The following is a 20,155-nucleotide window of genomic DNA, read 5'->3' as shown; positions in this document are numbered from 1 at the left end:
CTAATGTACAGGTGCAGACTCAATGATTGCATGAAAACCACGTAATCCCTTTCGCAATCCCTATGTCAATGCAGGTCATTTTCCTGAGCTGCTTCATCAGCGGTAACAAAAAATAATAATTATACTCTTCCAGTAATGAGAGTTTTTTTTATTTGTTTAGCATGATTAATCTAAATATAAACTTTGCTATATATTTCAATATTCTTTAACTAAAATAGATGAGTTCTCAATTTTGTGATATGCCGTTCATGCAAATGAACTTTTAAATCGAACTTAATGTAAGCAGGCTTCAATTAAACACAGAATATGTTAAAATGTGATGTCTCTTTCGAATGCCAAGAAACGACGAACAAGATTGACGAAGATGGAACTGATAAAAACTTAGAAATCCTTTATCATACGAGAGGCTATTATGAAACGATGACAGCATAACTCATAGCAGCGTACAAACTATAATCTCGGGAACATCACGTGAACATTAGATAAACTGAGGTGAACTACTGAGGAATCCAACAGTCATAAAATACCTTTTTGGCACAGAACCACTGGGGCTGGAAACCGAGGTGTACCGTTATAAGTACAGGGAGAGACGATCCAATTTTTTTGTCGATCTTCTATAGTAAGTATGAGAACACATTTTTCGTGAAGGGAGTTTGGTTCTCCCTGCGCCCATGCTGAGAAGCGACCCGCCGATAGAGTACCGTCCATCCAATAAAACTTATCGTTTATTTTTCTGCTCAGTCCAATCCATGCACTACGATCTCTCCCGTTTGATTGGCTCATTATAAGGCGAAATATGAAGTCGTTCTCATCGGCAGATTTGATTATCGGCGGATGTGCCCGGTGATTTTGACAAAACGTGAGTGCATCGTTCCATCTTGGAGTAGGAGTGTTATGAATAAGGTAGCATGAATTCTCATGACGAAACCAACCATGCGGGCAATCCTATTGGTCAGTAGAAGTTGACAAAAAATCAGATCATGTCATTTCCAAAATATTATCATAACAATGAACATGAAGGGGTTGTACGTGACAGCTAATGATCTAAACAAACTATCTTCGAGTGATATGCTAGTTTAAATAACAAATAATTTTGCCATAACAATAATTAAAAGAAGTGGAGGGGAAATGTTATTTCCACCAATGGGTCGAATAGTCCCATCAATGGGTAATTTCGAAATCAAAAGTCGCACACAGGCCATTAAAGACGTTACGCAGGTCAAATATCGAAAACTGGCTGCAAACAGAAAAAACTACACTTTTTACTACCTGCTTTCAGCCGTTTGAACACTCAGGTTAAAATATTTGTTACAACCTGGTACAATAGATTGTTGACATGTTTCTCACCACAATAATGTGAGTTCATAGCAAGTTTAATTTAAGTAATGCAGTATGGTCCATATTAACACAACACTCAGCTTTAAACTTGGGTGTATTTAATCACAGACAACTGAAAAAATCTCCTGTAGATATAAAGAATGGGTAGGTGTACCCCATGAGTTTGACAGATACTCTGTGCATCGCTCCAATTCGGGGTAGTGTTGTAGAAAAGGAGATAACACGAGCGTCCAAAAACAATCCAATCAAGTGGGCAATCCTTCCGGACTGGTAAAAGATGGAAATCAATCACAATTAAAACAAAAACACCGAAATCACACGTAGATATTTGTGACAAAAAGAAAAAAGATTTATTATAAGCGCCATTACAAAAAAACCGACCAATCAGATTACAGGAGACGAGCAACGAGTTTACAAAAATTCCTGATCGTCTGTGCTTTTTTCGGTATCTAAACAAAGACTGGCACATTTGAATTTACGTAGGATAGTTGTTCGTTTCCAATGATGTGATTGGTTAATTTTGTATAAATTGGAAGTTACGCGTCAACGGCTGCGGTGTCGTGAGCGACTGGGAACTAGCCAAACGACTTAAAAATATCTTTTAGCCTCTGGTTGTTCAAATGGTGGATAAAGCTATCCGTTCAATAAATCTCTATCCGTTGGATAGCGCAGTACGTTTTGTCGGCACTTATCCGCTGAATAGCGATATATCCGGTGGATAGCGTTATCTGCCCCTTGAACAACTGGGGCCAAGGGTGTTACGTGTTACAATTTAATGGCTATACAAAAACCTTTCTCCGAAACTGCCAAAAACCAGTTATAGTTGACTTTTTATATGAGGGACAGCGGGTTCACACGCAATGTTTAATACGGACCTCTGTTATGCACGATAGTGCGATCGTTCAGCTTTAAATTCCAATTTTAGCCCCCAAACTTCGACACATAGACTTACAAGTGGAGTGCTATGACTGATTCTTGAAGAAAATGCAGCTGCAATCCAAAGTTCCAACGGGACATTAAGCGCAAAACATTGGCTTTAGTTTTCGAGTTTAGTTCGCAACAACGAGTCAAAGAAGAGTATCGATAGATGCCGACCGCTGGAGTTATTTGCTGGAGTTATCATAAAGTTCACCAGTTTGGAGAGCGAGGAATATCTGAAATTTCACATAAACCCAAGATGCGACGAAGGTAAGCTGTATTTATGACGAAATCTGCTCCAGTGGTTCGATTTTGGTTTAGGTGAAAAAATCGCGAATGCTCGTACATGTGCTGATTCAAACGGTCATCACTTTTGAAAAAACAAAAACGTACAGGGGTTTTGTACGTTTTTTTACTGTAAAGGTCTAAACTCAACGGCTGTGTAGAATAGAGTCGTCAACCAGGTCCCAAATCCCAAAACTTAACGTCTAAATCAAGGTTATTTACGGCCATCGGCCGATGGAGATTTTTAGTGGTCAGAATATGCTAGAATTCGCCTTTTCAAAAATATCGAGAGGGCGAATTCTAACCTTCTTGGCAAACTAGAAAGGTTTTTAAGCAATCTGATATAAATTCTGGGGCTTAACTATGCGAATCAAATATTTTACAATGTTACAAAATGCCTGCTTTTTAATTTTCGAGACGTTGCGACGGTCCCTACGGATTGTGAAATAATTATGGCCCCTAATGCAGTCAGAAAATGATTTCGAATCAAACCAAATCTAATTCCTAGTTAAAGTCTAGGTAAAGTCTTCCTGTTGACAGAGTTTCAGGGAAAATTATTTTTGACGCAAAATTGACCGGGTGGAAATAAGAGAGACAGCCTCTTAAAGAGATCCGAACTTTCTGAGTGTAAACATCAATCAGCTGCTTGTTATGGAAGTCCTAAATTGGCAAACCCCCTTAATTATCTGCTAAAAATGATGGTTTGGCCTGTCGTGAAAAGTAATGTACAATATAGAATATGGTATATAAGTCGGATTATATACACAAATGCCAATTGCAAGGTGTCTCACAGCAAAATTGGAGAAGTTTACACCTGCAACATTTTAGTTGTCCAAGTTCTCGATGATCTGAAGAATATAACAAGGGGAATTTTTTTAATTAAAATGTTAGACAATACTGATCAACGTTCGCCTTAACCTTTACGCAAACTAAAATTTGAATTACCTTCATGGAAAAAGTTACTTCTTCCTGATGGACGAAGTTAACATTTTCCTCAACAAAGGATAACTCGTGGTCGTTCAGCTCACAAGTTCCTTCGTCGTCCTTCTTAGAGGAGGACCACTTGAAGTTTGTTGAAGAGCAACGTTGGTTTCTCAGACACTGTTGACCGCACGATATTAAACTTGTAGAGTCAAACCGTTTGAAAGCGTATCCCAGAAGCTGCTTGCTCTCCCATTGCCTGAATTGTGAGGAACGAGATGACGTTGAGTCGAAATTATCGTTGGTAGCGGAAACTGATGGAGTTTGAATTAACAATAATAAAAGTATGGTTTTCCACCGAGCCATCTGCAACCAAAGAACGTTATCTGTGTTGATGGAGACTTTAGGTTACAGGGGAGAGAAAGTTATTCTCTCTTCTTCGCGATACGTGACAGATTGAATGTTTTATTAGAGGTGTCTGAGCCTAAATTTTCAGTTTATTTGTTGAAATATTAACATTTGAAAAAATGATAATTGACTTCCAATGAAACACAACCAAATATGACAAACACGAGGGTGTAGATATCAATTAAACTGCAATCAAATTACTGCACTGCCCACGGGCAAAGAACGGTAAAAACACAAAATGTTTGTTCTTTGTGACGTTAAGGCCAACTTACGATTTTTTTGGTTTTAAAACAAGGAAATGAGCAGAAAGAGATAAAGATAGTTAAGACACGAACGATAAGTGCCTATGCGGCTGGCTGGCGAGTCTTATGAATAAGCAGGTGCCCTAGACTTAAGTTTTTCATTAGCTTTTCTTCCACAGCGGCATGGTTAGTAATGCAGATCGTAGACATCCACACACTGTCTGGAGAAAAAGAGTGCCATTTAGTGTGATTAAACAATGGCATTTTTCCGTAGAAGGTTTCATTTTAACCCGCGAAAATACTTTTTCAAATTTCACTCAATTGAAAGTTGCTACCGACAAAACGGTTGAAGAAATATGAATACAAAGAGACGACGAGACACGCTTTAAAGTAAGAGATACGAGGAGATTTTGAGTCTGGAATAAGGCATATCATATGCATTACTGAGAGTTCACGATCAGTAGACTGTAGAGGGAGATAGCGAATCTCCGCTGTCGTTAGATAAATGAGTGTTTTTTTTCTCTTTCTCGGCACATGACTAATAAAGTATTCCTTTGACAAACCACATGTGAGTTTATTTTGTTTTAAGTATCGCTAGATCTTCACCAAAAACACCCAGATATTTGATTGTTAAAAAAATGCACCCAGTAAACGAGAAACTCGAAAGCGAAGGACAATGCAAACCTTTTGACCCAATATACGGGTGCAGGCTCAATGATTGCATGAAATCCACGTCTGTAATCCCTTAAAACTTGCTCCAATCTGCACAGTATTCAAATAATGTAGACTTTTCTACAATGACATTTACCAGCGGCCAGAGCCAAGATTTTTGAGACTCTTATGTCAATGCAGGCATTTTCCTGAGCTGCTTCATCAATGGTAACAAAAAATAATAATTATGCTCCTCCAGTAATGAGAATTTTTTTATTTGTTTAGCATCATTAATCTAAATACAAACTTTGCTATATCTTTCAATATTTTTCACCTAAAATAGACGGGTTCTCAATTTTGTGATATGCCACTCATGCAAGTGAACTTTTAAAACGAACCAAATGTAACCAGGTTTTTATTGAACACAGAATATGTTAAACTGTGATGTCTCTTTCGAATACCGACAAATGACAAACAAGATTGACGAACGATGGAACTGATAAAAACTTAGAAATCTTTAATCATACGAGAGGCTATTATGAAACGATGACAGCATAACTCATAGCGGCGTAAAAACTTTAACTTCCGGAACATTACGTGAACATAAGATAAACAGAGGTGAACTATTGAGGAATCCAACAGTCAGAAAATACTTTTTTGGCATAGAACCACTGTGACTGGAAACGAAGGTGAACCACCAAAAGTACAGGGTAAGTCGTACCACTTTTTTCTGAATATAAAAACACATTTTTCGTGAAGGAAGTTTGGTTCTCCCTGCGCCCATGCTGAGAACCGACCCGCCAATGGAGTACCGTCCATCCAATAAAACTTATCGTCCATTTTTCTGCTCAGTCCAATCCATGCACTAAGATCTCTCCCGTTTGGTTGGCTCATTATAAGGCGAAATATGAAGTCGTTCTCATCGGCAGATTTGATTATCGGCGGATGTGCCCGGTGATTTTGACAAAACGTGAGTGCATCGTTCCATCTTGGAGTAGGAGTGTTATCAATAAGGTAGCATGAATTCTCATGACGAAACCAACCTTGCGGGCAATCCTATTGGTCAGTAGAAGTTGACAAAAAATCAGATCATGTCATTTCCAAAATATTATCATAACAATGAACATGAAGGGGTTGTACGTGACAGCTAATGATCTAAACAAACTATCTTCGAGTGATATGCTAGTTTAAATAACAAATAATTTTGCCATAACAGTGATAAAAAGAAGTGGGTCGAATGATCCCATCAATGGGTAATTTCGAAATAAAAAATCGCACACAAGGCATTAATGACGTTACGCAGGTCAAATATAGAAAACTGGCTGCAAACAGAAAAAACTACATTTTTTACTACCTGCTTTCAGCCGCTGGAACACTGACGTTAAAATATTTGAGTAATGCAGTATGGTCGATATTCACACAACACTCAGCTTTAAACTCGGGTATATTTAATCACATGTGGAGGCGCGGTGGCCTCATAGTTAGTGCGCCCGACTTCGGATCGGGTGGTCCGGGTTCGAGCCCTGGCCGTGGTCAGTGTGTTGTGTTCTTAGGCAAGACACTTCTCTCTCACAGTGCTTCTCTTCACCCAGGTGTACAAATGGGTACCAGCAAATGTGCCGGGGGTAACCCTGCGATGGACTAGCATCCCATCCAGGGGGGAGTAGCAATACTCTCAGCCGCTTCATGCTAAGAAAACCGGAAGTAAGTACCGGCCCCATGCGCCACCTGGGCCCGTTTAAAAGCTTTTTACTTTATATTTAATCACTGACAACTGAACAAATATCTGGTAGATATGAAGAATTGGTAGATGTGCCCCATGAGTTTGACAGATACTCTGTGCATCGCTCCAATTCGGGGTACAGTTGTAGGAGATAACACGAGCGTCCAAAAACAATCCAATCAAGTGGGCAATCCTTTCGGACCGGTAAAAGATGGAAATCAATCACAATTAAAACAAAAACAACGAAATCACACGTAGATATTTGTGACGATAAAGAAAAAAGATTTACTATAAAAGCGATTACAAAAAAACCGACCAATCAGATTACAGGAGACGAGCTACGAGTTTTACAAAAATTCCTGATCGTCTGTGCTTGTTTTGGTCTCTAAACAATGACTGGCACATTTGAATTTACGTAGGATAGTTTTTCGTTTCTAACGATGTGATTGGTTAATTTTGTATAAATTCAAGGTTACCCGCGAACGGCTGCGGTGTCGTGAGCGACTGGGAACCAGCTAAATGAGTTAAAAATATCCTTTAGCCGGCATTTATCCGCTGAATAGCGATATATCTGGTGGATAGCGTTATCCGCCCCTCGAACAACTGGGGCCGAGGGCGTTACGTGTTACAAATCTACTTTTGATAAATCAATTTTAGGAAAACAGTTTTGTAGTTGTCAATAGAAATGACAAGTTCAAACCCGAAACCCATTTGTAATTTTCTATAAACTTTACGATCGTTATAGGTCTCTCGTGCATAAAGAGACGAACCTACCCTCATGGGAGGGGGGGGGGGAGGGAGGGAGGGGGAGGAATAGCTATAACAGCCAATATTGGTAAGTTTCAGAAGCAAACTGGCTCACATGAATTATCCGAAGGCCGGAACGGACTTGTAAACATCAGAATCGTTTTCAGGCGCCATAAACTTGAGTTTTCCATTAGTTTTCTTCCACAGCGGCATAATAAGTGATTCAGATCGTGGGCATCCATGCACTGTCTTTCAGAAATAAATGGGCTCGCAGAATTATTCGAAGGCCGAAACTGACTTGTGAACATCAGAATCGTTTTGAGAACTTACGTAAAGCCTAAAAAGGACTTTTGTGTCACATTTCATGTAAATTAGCATAAATACAGGAAAACGTGATCTGGTAACTTAAGAGGCTGTCTCTCTTTCTTCCACCCGATTTATTCTGCGTCAAAAATAATTCTCCCTGAAACTCTGTGAAAGACGTTACCTAGGAAAGAACTAAATTAGATTGGGTTTGATTCGAAATTATTTTCTGACTGCATTAGGGGCCATAATTATTTCCCAGTCTGTAGGGACCGTCGCAACGTCTCGAAAATTGAAAAATAGGCATATTTTGTAACATTATAAAATATTTGATTCGCATAGTTAAGCCCCAGAATTTATATCAGATTGCTTAAAAACCTTTCTAGTTTGCTAAGAAAGTTAGAATTTGCCCTCTCAATATATTTAAAAAGGCGAATTTTAGCATATTCTGACCACTAGAAATCGCCATCGGCCGACGGCCGTAAATAACCTTGATTTAGACGTTAAGTTTTGGGATTTGGGACCTGCTTGACGACTCTATCCTACACAACCGTTGAGTTTAGACCTTTATAGTCAAAAACATGCAAAAACCCCTGTAAGTTTTCGATTTTCAAAAGTTATGACCGTTTGAATCAGCACATGTACGAGCATTCGCGAGTTTTTCGCCTACACCAAAATCGAACCACTGGAGTAGATTTCGTCATAAATACAGCTTACCCGCTTTGCAGCCCGGCTTCATGACTCACTTTAGAATTTTTCTGATAACCAAATCGGTGAAATCCATGATAAACTCAACAAATAGCTAGGTATTGCCTTCGAAAAGTAGGCGGCATCCATCGTGATTCGTGGTATCAGAACAAATGTCGGAATTAGCCACATTTCGCGGTGAATCACCCATTAAACATCGAAATAATTTTCGAGTGGTGTACTGGAATCTAACGAACAGCTCGAACACTCGATACCAGCGGTATCTATCGACGAGAACTTAAGGGTCCAGTCTCTTTTGATTGCATCATACTGGCTTAACCTGCTGACCGTATGCTTTCCAACGTCCAGGTGCAGCTCTAGCTGCTAAAACGTTTCGAACACTTCAACACATCCAAGAACAGAGCATTCAAACAATGGCGTTGTACTCTCTGTTTCCTTGATGCCCTTTGAATGACGCTTGACTACACGCTTTTCAGGAGGATCATAAAACCCTTGAGATTCTATGGTTTGAAGGGACGTTTCACCTTCGTGCTTGATATAAATTACGTCATATGGAATGTACTTCCCTTTACCGATGCCATAACATTTCCAAACTCTCAGACCGGTATCTCCATATTCGAAGTTGTGGAAGCTACTAAAATGCTCAATCTTATTTATACGGAGAGTGTGCTTTGATTCGTCGACTATGTTCACTGCAGCTGTTGTTCCCTTGACTGGGTGTTGCGTCAATGCATCTCTCATGTCCACGGCAGTTAGAACATCGTGCCCTTCGTTGCAGCAAGCACGAATAGAGGACTTCATTGGACAGAGGATACGATCGCAAATGTCTTTACCAGACTGCGGCTCCGAGTAGTGATAATTATGAACTTCAACCCCAACTCCTTTTGCGACATCTCTCACAACGGTTGCTAGGGAGCTGTTGTGATAGCAACCGGCTTCATCTAACCTCAGATGGACTTTCTGTAGCAAAGGATTCTTGACTTTCAGCTGCTTTAGAAGACCTTTGAGAGTTGACGTAACTGCATACCAGTTCTGAGTACACTGATCAAAGAGGTGAGCCTACGAGATGACTTCCGTCGTGTTAGACTGGCTTCGAGACACAACGCTACTAATGTGCCAACTTAACCCTCTTTCTCCGTACCGGTCACTTTGCTTCTCTCAATAGCGCAGCAGCAGAAACTTGAGAATGAGTTCTTCGTCAGCAATACGCGCAAAAAATTTTTTTTTCAACCATTTTCTCTTTTTAGGCCATCCAATTTAAAGCCAAAACACTATTTGTCACTTTTTTCGAAAATGTTGCCCATTTTGGCCACGTACCTGTAAACATAACTTGCTTGCTGCATCAGCCATGTTGCACAAAATCAGCCATGTTGCACAAAATGTTATAGTGTGTGGCCACGCCGAGGACAACAATTTTGCTTGCATGCAACATTTCAATTAAACATTTGTCCGTAAAAGTTCTTTAGGTGTCAATGCATATGATGGTCTGCTTTATTTATAGGATCAGGTAGCGTTATATCACCTATAAGGTTCGTCCTCTTGCTGGTTACTTTTATCGGGACGTTGCCCTTGCAAGAACGTCATATCTTCCGCGAGTTTGATCTTGTGAAGCTTGTAACAAGATACGCAGATTACTGAAAAGCACGAAATACAACAATAATGCAAAATGATAATATGCAAAGCAATACTTATAGATAACAAATAAAAATTGTTGCACTATGATCACGTGACCCCGGGTACTCTCTTAAATTTCGGATAGGGGGTGTTGCAAAGGTTGTTAAACTCTGACTCTATTTAGCGATAAAAGGGCAAAAATCGATGCCTGCTTGTTTTTATATCGATAACACAAAAGGGCTTTGTGTAAATGTATAAATGTCAAAAATAGAAGGAATGTTATCTTGCATCGGCGTAAACATTGGTGTCAAATTACTTTCCAAGTTTATTTATCTAGTATCTCGCCTTGCGTGTGTGACATAAAAAAATGCTTTTCTAAACATGTAGATGTTAGAGATAAGGTAGGGCAGTAAAATCCAATGTATTACGCATTTTTCAGTGCAGTTGCTGTGTTTCCCGATTATATACATAATTGACTAACTTTACAATTTTGTGGCGTTGGAAATTTAGGTTGTAGATTTCAAGTTTGCTTTAGAGCAATGTTACAAGTCGAAGTGTGATTTAACTTATCAAGTTGCACTAGCTGCCACATGGCTTCCATGTGGTATCACGGTACGTATCTTAGGACGAAATCACAGCAGTTGTTTTGTTTTATACCCACTCGTGTGCGAGCTTTGGCCCAAATGTTAATCAAATTTCAAAATACTGGATTCTGTCATTTACCGCACCTCAATATATGTGTAGATATCATCTATATTTAAACCCTGCCTCACATTTCAGGACAATACCTGGTTGATAACCTATAATTTACATAAAAATCATACTTACGGGAAACTGTTGGAACGAGTTCTACAAAGATAGAGGTAATTTCCCTTGACATGTCAAGATGAACTGCATTTCTAGTATTTAGATTCTTTTTCCGGCCGCTGTGCAGCAGGTACTGGCAAGTGCGACGTGATCGCCAGTTTTTACCCAGGTTTTCTTTATGCTTTTCGCAGATCCAAAGTTCTTCAAGTTGATCAGGGGAAAGGTCGTGTGGCAACCCTAACCCGTTAACGGTAAGCTCATATTCTTGTACCGTTGTACCTAAGTAACATGCTTGTAGATGATCATTGATATCACCTCTACATTCTGAAAGCTTTATCAACTTCGCTGAAGACTCGCTACAGACTGAAGCCTCTCTGGTTTCGAAAAAGCACTTGCATGCCGTACTGCACTTGCATGCCGTACTACACTTGAAGGCCTTCCAGAAAAAAAAAAGGGCCAGCGGGTTCACCTGCAATGGTTAATACGGACCTCTGTTATGCACGATAGTGCGATCGTTCAGCTTTAAATTCCAATTTTAGCCCCCAAACTTCGACTCATAGACTTACAAGTGGAGTGCTATGACTGATTCTTGAAGAAAATGCAGCTGCAATCCAAAGTTCCAACGGGACATTAAGCGCGAAACATGGCTTTAGTTTTCGAGTTTAGTTCGCAACGACGAGTCAAAGAAGAGTATAGATAGATGCCGACCGCTGAAGTTTGGAGTTATTTGCTGGAGTTATCATAAAGTTCACCAGTTTCGGGAGCGAGGAATATCTGAAATTTCACATAAACCCAAGATGCGACGAAGGTAGGCTGTATTTATGACGAAATCTGCTCTAGTGGTTCGATTTTGGTGTAGGCGAAAAAATCGCGAATGCTCGTACATGTGCTGATTCAAACGGTCATAACTTTTGAAAAAACAAAAACGTACAAAGGTTTTGTATATTTTTGACTATAAAGGTCTAAACGCAACGGCTGTGTAGAAGAGAGTCGTCAAACAGGTCCCAAATCCCAAAACTTAACGTCTAAATCAAGGTTGTTTACGGCCATCGGCTGATGGAGATTTCTGGTGGTCAGAATATGCTAGAATTCGCCTTTTCAAAAATATTGAGAGGGCAAATTCTAACTTTCTTGGCAAACTTGAAAGGTTTTTAAGCAATCTGATATAAATTCTGGGGCTTAACTATGCGAATCAAATATTTTACAATGTTACAAAATGCCTATTTTTCAATTTTCGAGACGTTGCGTCAGTCCCTACGGATTGTGAAATAGTTATGGCCCCTAATGCAGTCAGAAAATTATTTCGAATCAAACCAAATCTAATTTAGTTCCTTCCTAGGTAAAGTCTTTCTGTTGAGTTTCAGGCAAAATTATTTTTGACGCAAAATTGAGCGGGTGGAAATAAGAGAGAGAGCCTCTTAAAGAGATCCGAACTTTCTGAGTGTAAACATCAATCAGCTGCTCGCTATGGAAGTCCTAAATTGGCAAATCACCTTAAATATCTGGTAAAAAAGATGGTTTGGCCTGTCGTGAAAAGTAATGTACAATATAGAATATGGTATATAAGTCGGATTATATACACAAATGCCAATTGCAAGGTGTCTCACAGCAAAATTGGAAAAGTTTCACCCTACAGAATTTTAGTTGTCCAAGTTCTCGATGATCTGAAGAATATAACAAGGGGAATTTTTTAATTAAAATATTAGACAATACTGATCAACGTTCGCCTTAACCTTTACGCAAACTAAAAGTTGAATTACCTTCATGGAAAACGTTACATCGTCCTGATGGATATAGTTAACATTTTCCTCAATAAAGGAAAACTTGTGGTCGTTCAGCTCACAATGTCCTTCGCCGTCCTTCTTAGAGGAGGACCACTTGAAGTTTGTTGAAGAGCAACGTTGGTTTCTCAGACACTGTTGAGCGCACGATATTAAACTTGTAGAGTCAAACCGTTTGAAAGCGTATCCCAGAAGCTGCTTGCTCTCCCATTGTCTGAATTGTGAGGAACGAGATGACGTTGAGTCGAAATTATCGTTGGTAGCGGAAACTGATGGAGTTTGAATTAACAATAATAAAAGTATGGTTTTCCACCGAGCCATCTGCAACCAAAGAACGTTATCTGTGTTGATGGAGACTTTAGGTTACAGGGGAGAGAAAGTGATTCTTTCTTCTTCACGATACGTGACAGATTGAATGCTTTATTAGAGGTGTCTGAGCTTAAATTTTCAGTTTATTTGTTGAAATATTAGCATTTGAAAAAAGGATAATTGACTTTCAATGAAACACAACCAAATATGACAAACACGAGGGTGCAGGCGTTGAAAAGCTGCCATCAAATTACTACACTGCCCACGGGCAAAGAACGGTAAAAACACAGAATGTTTGGTCTTCGCATAGTAAACTTGTTCTTTGTGACGTTAAGTTCAACTTACGATTGTTTTAGTTTTAAAACAAGGAAACGAGCAGAAAGAGATAGATAGTTAAGACACGAACGGTGAGCGCTTATGCAGCTGGTTGGCGAGCCTTATGAATATGCAGGTGCCATAAACTTAAGTTTTCCATAAGTTCTTCTTCTACAGGGGCATGATAAGTGATCCAGATGGTGGGCATCCATGCACTGTCTGGAGAAACAAAAACACAAGCGAACTGCGCCGTCGTTAGATAAATGAGTGTGTTCTTTCTCGGCACATGACTAATAAACTGTTCCTTTGACGAGCCACACCTGAGTTTTTTTCTTTTTAGGTATCTGGAGCTAGATCTTTTTAAAAAAAACCCAGATATTTCACGGTTTATAAAATGCACCCAATAAACGAGGAACTCGAAAGCGAAGGACAATGCAATTAAAAACTTTTCACCTAATGTACAGGTGCAGACTCAATGATTGCATGAAAACCACGTAATCCCTTTCGCAATCCCTATGTCAATGCAGGTCATTTTCCTGAGCTGCTTCATCAGCGGTAACAAAAAATAATAATTATACTCTTCCAGTAATGAGAGTTTTTTTTATTTGTTTAGCATGATTAATCTAAATATAAACTTTGCTATATATTTCAATATTCTTTAACTAAAATAGATGAGTTCTCAATTTTGTGATATGCCGTTCATGCAAATGAACTTTTAAATCGAACTTAATGTAAGCAGGCTTCAATTAAACACAGAATATGTTAAAATGTGATGTCTCTTTCGAATGCCAAGAAACGACGAACAAGATTGACGAACGATGGAACTGATAAAAACTTAGAAATCCTTTATCATACGAGAGGCTATTATGAAACGATGACAGCATAACTCATAGCAACGTACAAACTTTAACCTCGGGAACATAACGTGACCATTAGATAAACTGAGGTGAACAATCAAGGAATCCAACAGTTAGAAAATACCTTTTTGGCACAGAACCACTGGGGCTGGAAACGAAGGTGTACCGTTATAAGTACAAGGAGAGTCGTGCGAATTTTTTTGTCGATCTCTTTTGACGCGTATATAAACACATTTTTCGTGACGATAGTTTGGTTCTCCCTGCGCCCATGCTGAGAACCGACCCGCTAATGGAGTACCGTCCACCCAGTAAAACTTATCGTTTATTTTTCTGTTCAGTCCAATCCATGCACTACGATCTCTCCCGTTTGGTTGGCTCATTATAAGGCGAAATATGAAGTCGTTCTCATCGGCAGATTTGATTATCGGCGGATGTGCCCGGTGATTTTGACAAAACGTGAGTGCATCGTTCCATCTTGGCGTGGGAGTGTTATGAATAAGGTAGCATGAATTCTCATGACGAAACCAACCTTGCGGGCAATCCTATTGGTAAGTAGAAGTTGACAAAAAATCAGATCATGTCATTTCCAAAATATTATCATAACAATAAACAATAAAGGGCTGTACGTGACATCTAATGATCTGAACAAACTATCTTCGAGTGATATGCTAGTTTAAATGACAAATAATTTTTTTAATACCTATGATAAAAAGAAGTGGAGGGGAAATGTTATTTCCACCGATGGGCCGAATGATCCCATCGGTGCGTTTTGTTGGCATTTGTTTCCTTATTTTATTCTGTAGAATGCTCCTGAAGCAAAAAAGTGGCCGGGGAGGCAAGGACAGAAATGCCTCCCTTTATCGTATTTGAGGGGGAAATTATGCTCCCCAAAAATTATCTTTATCAGTGGGGAGCAGGAGCTCTTGATAAAGATAAATGGGGGGGCACACAGAGGCGCCGATTACTTTTTTATTGTTGTATTTTGTGTGTTATGTGTAGTATCCAAAAGAATGTGTAAATGTGCATCTCTTCTTGGAGAGATACATTTTAAAAGTTTATGATAGCGCAAGACTGCCAACAAAATTATTGCAATTTTTGAACGTACTAAACTGCTAAGGCTTTATTTTTTATGTTTCGTTGGTGAGTTTGAGATTGCAAATAATAAAGGTGAGAACAAGAGAATCCCATCGCATTCAAATGTCTTCGTAGCTTTGGAGTTAAGGGTGTTGTTTAATAACACTAGTGGAAGTTCTGATTTACACCAATTGAGTGTAAAATTCATAACAGTGTAAAATCACCTCGTCTCAATGTTGGCACAGCTGCAACGCATTTTACACCAATTCAGTGTCAAGAGACACTCTTTTAGAGTTAAAGTACACTAAAACAGTGATAAGTCAGCACCATTGTGGTGTATAGTTCCACTCCAGTTACATGACATGAAAACGAATTTGCACCACGTTGGTGTAAAAGAACACCGTTTCAGCGTTGATGAAACACTAAAATGGTGCTCACACAGCTGCATAAATTTACACTCTTTTGGTGTCACCATAACACCTTGACTTTCTGTGTGAGGGACAACGGGTTCACCCGCAATGGTTAATACGGACCTCTGTTATGCGCGATAGTGCGATCGTTCAGCTTTAAATTCCAAATTTTAGCCCCCAAACTTCGACACATAGACTTACAAGTGGAGTGCTATGACTGATTCTTGAAGAAAATGCAGCTACAACCCAAAGTTCCAACGGGACATTAAGCGCGAAACATGGCTTTAGTTTTTGAGTTTAGTTCGCAACGACGAGTCAAAGAAGAGTATAGATAGATGCCGACCGCTGAAGTTTGGAGTTATTTGCTGGAGTTATCATAAAGTTCACCAGTTTTAGGGAGCGAGGAATATCTGAAATTTCACATAAACCCAAGATGCGACGAAGATAAGCTGTATTTATGACGAAATCTGCTCCAGTGCTTCGATTTTGGTGTTGGCGAAAAAATCGCGAATGCTCGTACATGTGCTGATTCAAACGGTCATCACTTTTGAAAAATCAAAAACGTACAGGGGTTTTGTACATTTTTGACTATAAAGGTCTAAACTCAACGGCTGTGTAGGATAGAGTCGTCAAGCAGGTCCCAAATCCCAAAAACTTAACGTCTAAATCAAGGTTATTTACGGCCATCGGCCGATGGAGATTTCTAGTGGTCAGAATATGCTAAAATTTGCCTTTTCAAAAATATTGAGAGGGCAAATTCTAACTTTCTTGGCAAACTAGAAAAGTTTTTAAGCAATTGATATAAATTCTGGGGCTTAACTATGCGAATCAAATATTTTACGATGTTACAAAATGCCTATTTTTCAATTTTCGAGACGTTGCGACGGTCCCTTCGGATTATGAAATAATTATGGTCCCTAATGCAGTCAGAAAATGATTTCGAATCAAACCAAATCTAATTTAGTTCTTTCTTAGGTAAAGTCTTTCTGTTGACAGAGTTTCAGGCAAAATTATTTTTGACGCAAAATTGACCGGGTGGAAAGAAGAGAGAGAGCCTCTCAAAGAGATCCGAACTTTCTGAGTGTAAACATCAATCAGCTGCTCGCTATGGAAGTCCTAAATTGGCAAACCCCCTTAATTATCTGATAAAAATGATGGTTTGGCCTGTCGTAAAAAGAAATGTACAATATAGAATATAGCATATACGTCGGGTTATATAAACAAATGCCAATTGCAAGGTGTCTCACAGGAAAATTGGAGAAGTTAAGCCCTGCAAAATTTTAGTTGTCCAAGTTCTCGATGATCTGAAGAATATAACAAGGGGAATTTTTTAAATTAAAATATTAGACAATACTGATCAACGTTCGCCTTTATCTTTACCCAAACTAAAATTTGAGTTACCTTCATGGAAAACGTTACATCTTCCTGATGGATAAAGTTAACATTTTCCTTAACAAAGGAAAAATCGTGGTCGTTCAGCTCACAAGTTCCTTCGCCGTCCTTCTTAGAGGAGGACCACTTGAAGTTTGTTGAAGAGCAACGTTTGTTTCTCAGACACTGTTGAGCGCACGATATTAAACTTGTAGAGTCAAACCTTTTGAAAACGTATCCCAGAAGCTGCTTGCTCTCCCATTGTCTGAATTGTGAGGAACGAGATGACGTTGAGTCGAAATTATCGTTATCGGTAGCGGAAATTGATGGAGTTTGAATTAACAATAATAAAAGTATGGTTTTCCACCGAGCCATCTGCAACAAAAGAACGTTATCTGTGTTGATGGAGATTTTAGGTTACAGGGGAGAGAAAGTGATTCTTTCCTCTTCACGATATGTGACAGATTGAATGCTTTATTAGAGGTGTCTGAGCCTAAATTTTCAGTTTGCTTGCTGAAATATTAGCATTTGAAAAAACTTAAAATTGACTTTCAGTGAAACACAACCAAATATGACAAACACGAGGGTGCAGATGTTGAAAAGCTGCCATCAAATTACTATATTGCTCATGGAAAAAGAACGCTCAAAACACAACGTTTGGTCTTTGCGTAGTAAACTTGTTCTTTGTGACGTTTAGTTCAACTCACGTTATTTTTTTGTTTTAAAACAAGGAAACGAGCAGAAAGAGATAAAGATAGTTAAGACACGAACGGTGAGCGCCTATGCAGCTGGCTGGCGAGTCTTATGAATATGCAGGTGCCATTAACTTAAGTTTTCCATTAGCTCTTCTTCCACAGTGGCATGATAAGTGATCCAGACGGTGGGCATCAATGTATTGTCTGGAGAAACAAAACCACAAGCGAACTGCACCGTTGTCAGATAAGTGAGTGTGTTCTTCCCCTCTTTCTCGGCACATGACTAATAAACTGTTCCTTTTACAAGCCACACCCGAGTTTTTTTTTCTTTAAGTATCTAGAGCTATATCTTTATAAAAAAAAAAAAGAAAACCCAGATATTTCTCGGTTTATAAAATGCACCCAATAAAAGAGGAACTCGAAAGCGAAGGACAATGCAATTAAAAACTTTTCACCTAATGTACAGGTGCAGACTCAATGATTGCATGAAAACCACGTAATCCCTTTCGCAATCCCTATGTCAATGCAGGTCATTTTCCTGAGCTGCTTCATCAGCGGTAACAAAAAATAATAATTATACTCTTCCAGTAATGAGAGTTTTTTTTATTTGTTTAGCATGATTAATCTAAATATAAACTTTGCTATATATTTCAATATTCTTTAACTAAAATAGATGAGTTCTCAATTTTGTGATATGCCGTTCATGCAAATGAACTTTTAAATCGAACTTAATGTAAGCAGGCTTCAATTAAACACAGAATATGTTAAAATGTGATGTCTCTTTCGAATGCCAAGAAACGACGAACAAGATTGACGAACGATGGAACTGATAAAAACTTAGAAATCCTTTATCATACGAGAGGCTATTATGAAACGATGACAGCATAACTCATAGCAACGTACAAACTTTAACCTCGGGAACATAACGTGACCATTAGATAAACTGAGGTGAACAATCAAGGAATCCAACAGTTAGAAAATACCTTTTTGGCACAGAACCACTGGGGCTGGAAACGAAGGTGTACCGTTATAAGTACAAGGAGAGTCGTGCGAATTTTTTTGTCGATCTCTTTTGACGCGTATGGAACTGATAAAAACTTAGAAATCCTTTATCATACGAGAGGCTATTATGAAACGATGACAGCATAACTCATAGCAGCGTACAAACTATAATCTCGGGAACATCACGTGAACATTAGATAAACTGAGGTGAACTACTGAGGAATCCAACAGTCATAAAATACCTTTTTGGCACAGAACCACTGGGGCTGGAAACCGAGGTGTACCGTTATAAGTACAGCGAGAGTCGATCCAATTTTTTTGTCGATCTTCTATAGTAAGTATGAGAACACATTTTTCGAGATGGTAGTTTGGTTCTCCCTGCGCCCATGCTGAGAACCGGCCCGCTAACGGAGTACCGTCCACCCAGTAAAACTTATCGTTTATTTTTCTGTTCAGTCCAATCCATGCACTAAGATCTCTCCCGTTTGATTGGCTCATTATAAGGCGAAATATGAAGTCGTTCTCATCGGCAGATTTGATTATCGGCGGATGTGCCCGGTGATTTTGACAAAACGTGAGTGCATCGTTCCATCTTGGAGTAGGAGTGTTATCAATAAGGTAGCATGAATTCTCATGACGAAACCAACCTTGCGGGCAATCCTATTGGTCAGTAGAAGTTGACAAAAAATCAGATCATGTCATTTCCAAAATATTATCATAACAATGAACATGAAGGGGTTGTACGTGACAGCTAATGATCTAAACAAACTATCTTCGAGTGATATGCTAGTTTAAATAACAAATAATTTTTGCCATAACAGTGATAAAAAGAAGTGGAGGGGAAATGTTATTTCCACCGATGGGTCGAATGATCCCATCAATGGGTAATTTCGAAATCAAAAATCGCACACAAGCCATTAATAACGTTACGAAGGTCAAATATCGAAAACTGGCTGCAAACAGAAAAAACTACATTTTTTACTACCTGCTTTCAGCCGTTTGAACACTGAGGTTAAAATATTTGAGTAATGCAGTATGTTCGATAGTCATACAACACTCAGCTTTAAACTTGGGTATATTTAATCACATATGGAGGCGCGGTGGCCTCATAGTTAGTGCGCCCGACTCCGGATCGGGTGGTCCGGGTTCGGGCCCTGGCCGGGGTCATTGTGTTGTGTTCTTAGGTCAGACACTTTACTCTCACAGTGCTTCTCTTCACCCAGGTGTACAAATGGGAACCAGCAAATGTGCTGGGGTAACCCTGTGATGGACTAGCATCCCATCCAGGGGGGAGTAGCAATACTCTCGGCCGCTTCATGCTAAGAAAACCGGAGTTAAGTACCTACCCCATGGACCATTTAGGCTCGTATAAAGGCTTTTTACTTTATATTTAATCACAGACAACTGAACAAATATCCTGTAGATATGAAGAATTGGTAGATGTGCCCCATGAGTTTGACAGATACTATTTGTATCGCTCCAATTCGGGGTAGAGTTGTAGAAAAGGATATAACACGAGCGTCCAAAAACAATCCAATCAAGTGGGCAATCCTTTCGGACCGGTAAAAGATGGAAATCAATCACAATTAAAACAAAAACACCGAAATCACACGAAGATATTTGTGACGATAAAGAAAAAAGATTTACTATAAGTGCGCGGATTACAAAAAAAACCG

General features: G+C 39.2%; 3 protein-coding genes across 3 annotated transcripts; all 3 read right to left on the bottom strand.

Moving 5' to 3' along the window:
- Nucleotides 1-139: 139 nt before the first annotated feature.
- LOC149043385 (uncharacterized) lies at nucleotides 140-3,923 on the bottom strand. Its single transcript, XM_089209583.1, has 2 exons — nucleotides 3,487-3,923; nucleotides 140-945 (listed from the first exon to the last, which is right to left on the bottom strand). The coding sequence occupies exons 1-2, from the start codon at nucleotides 3,826-3,828 to the stop codon at nucleotides 517-519; spliced, it is 771 nt and encodes a 256-aa protein (XP_089065709.1). The 5' UTR covers nucleotides 3,829-3,923; the 3' UTR covers nucleotides 140-516.
- Nucleotides 3,924-5,208: 1,285 nt separating this feature from the next.
- On the bottom strand, nucleotides 5,209-12,812 carry LOC149043384 (CD209 antigen-like protein C). Its single transcript, XM_089209581.1, has 3 exons — nucleotides 12,427-12,812; nucleotides 6,631-6,689; nucleotides 5,209-5,770 (listed from the first exon to the last, which is right to left on the bottom strand). The coding sequence occupies exons 1-3, from the start codon at nucleotides 12,765-12,767 to the stop codon at nucleotides 5,406-5,408; spliced, it is 765 nt and encodes a 254-aa protein (XP_089065707.1). The 5' UTR covers nucleotides 12,768-12,812; the 3' UTR covers nucleotides 5,209-5,405.
- An 838-nt stretch (nucleotides 12,813-13,650) lies between these two features.
- On the bottom strand, nucleotides 13,651-17,157 carry LOC149043383 (uncharacterized). Its single transcript, XM_089209262.1, has 2 exons — nucleotides 16,798-17,157; nucleotides 13,651-14,469 (listed from the first exon to the last, which is right to left on the bottom strand). The coding sequence occupies exons 1-2, from the start codon at nucleotides 17,155-17,157 to the stop codon at nucleotides 14,041-14,043; spliced, it is 789 nt and encodes a 262-aa protein (XP_089065388.1). The 3' UTR covers nucleotides 13,651-14,040.
- Nucleotides 17,158-20,155: the final 2,998 nt, after the last annotated feature.

This window comes from Pocillopora damicornis, chromosome 6, assembly GCF_964200805.1.
Source record: "Pocillopora damicornis chromosome 6, jaPocDami1.2, whole genome shotgun sequence".
Lineage (NCBI taxonomy): Eukaryota > Metazoa > Cnidaria > Anthozoa > Scleractinia > Pocilloporidae > Pocillopora > Pocillopora damicornis.
Note: the sequence above shows the minus strand (reverse complement) of the source record. Positions and strands in the feature narration are given on the sequence as shown.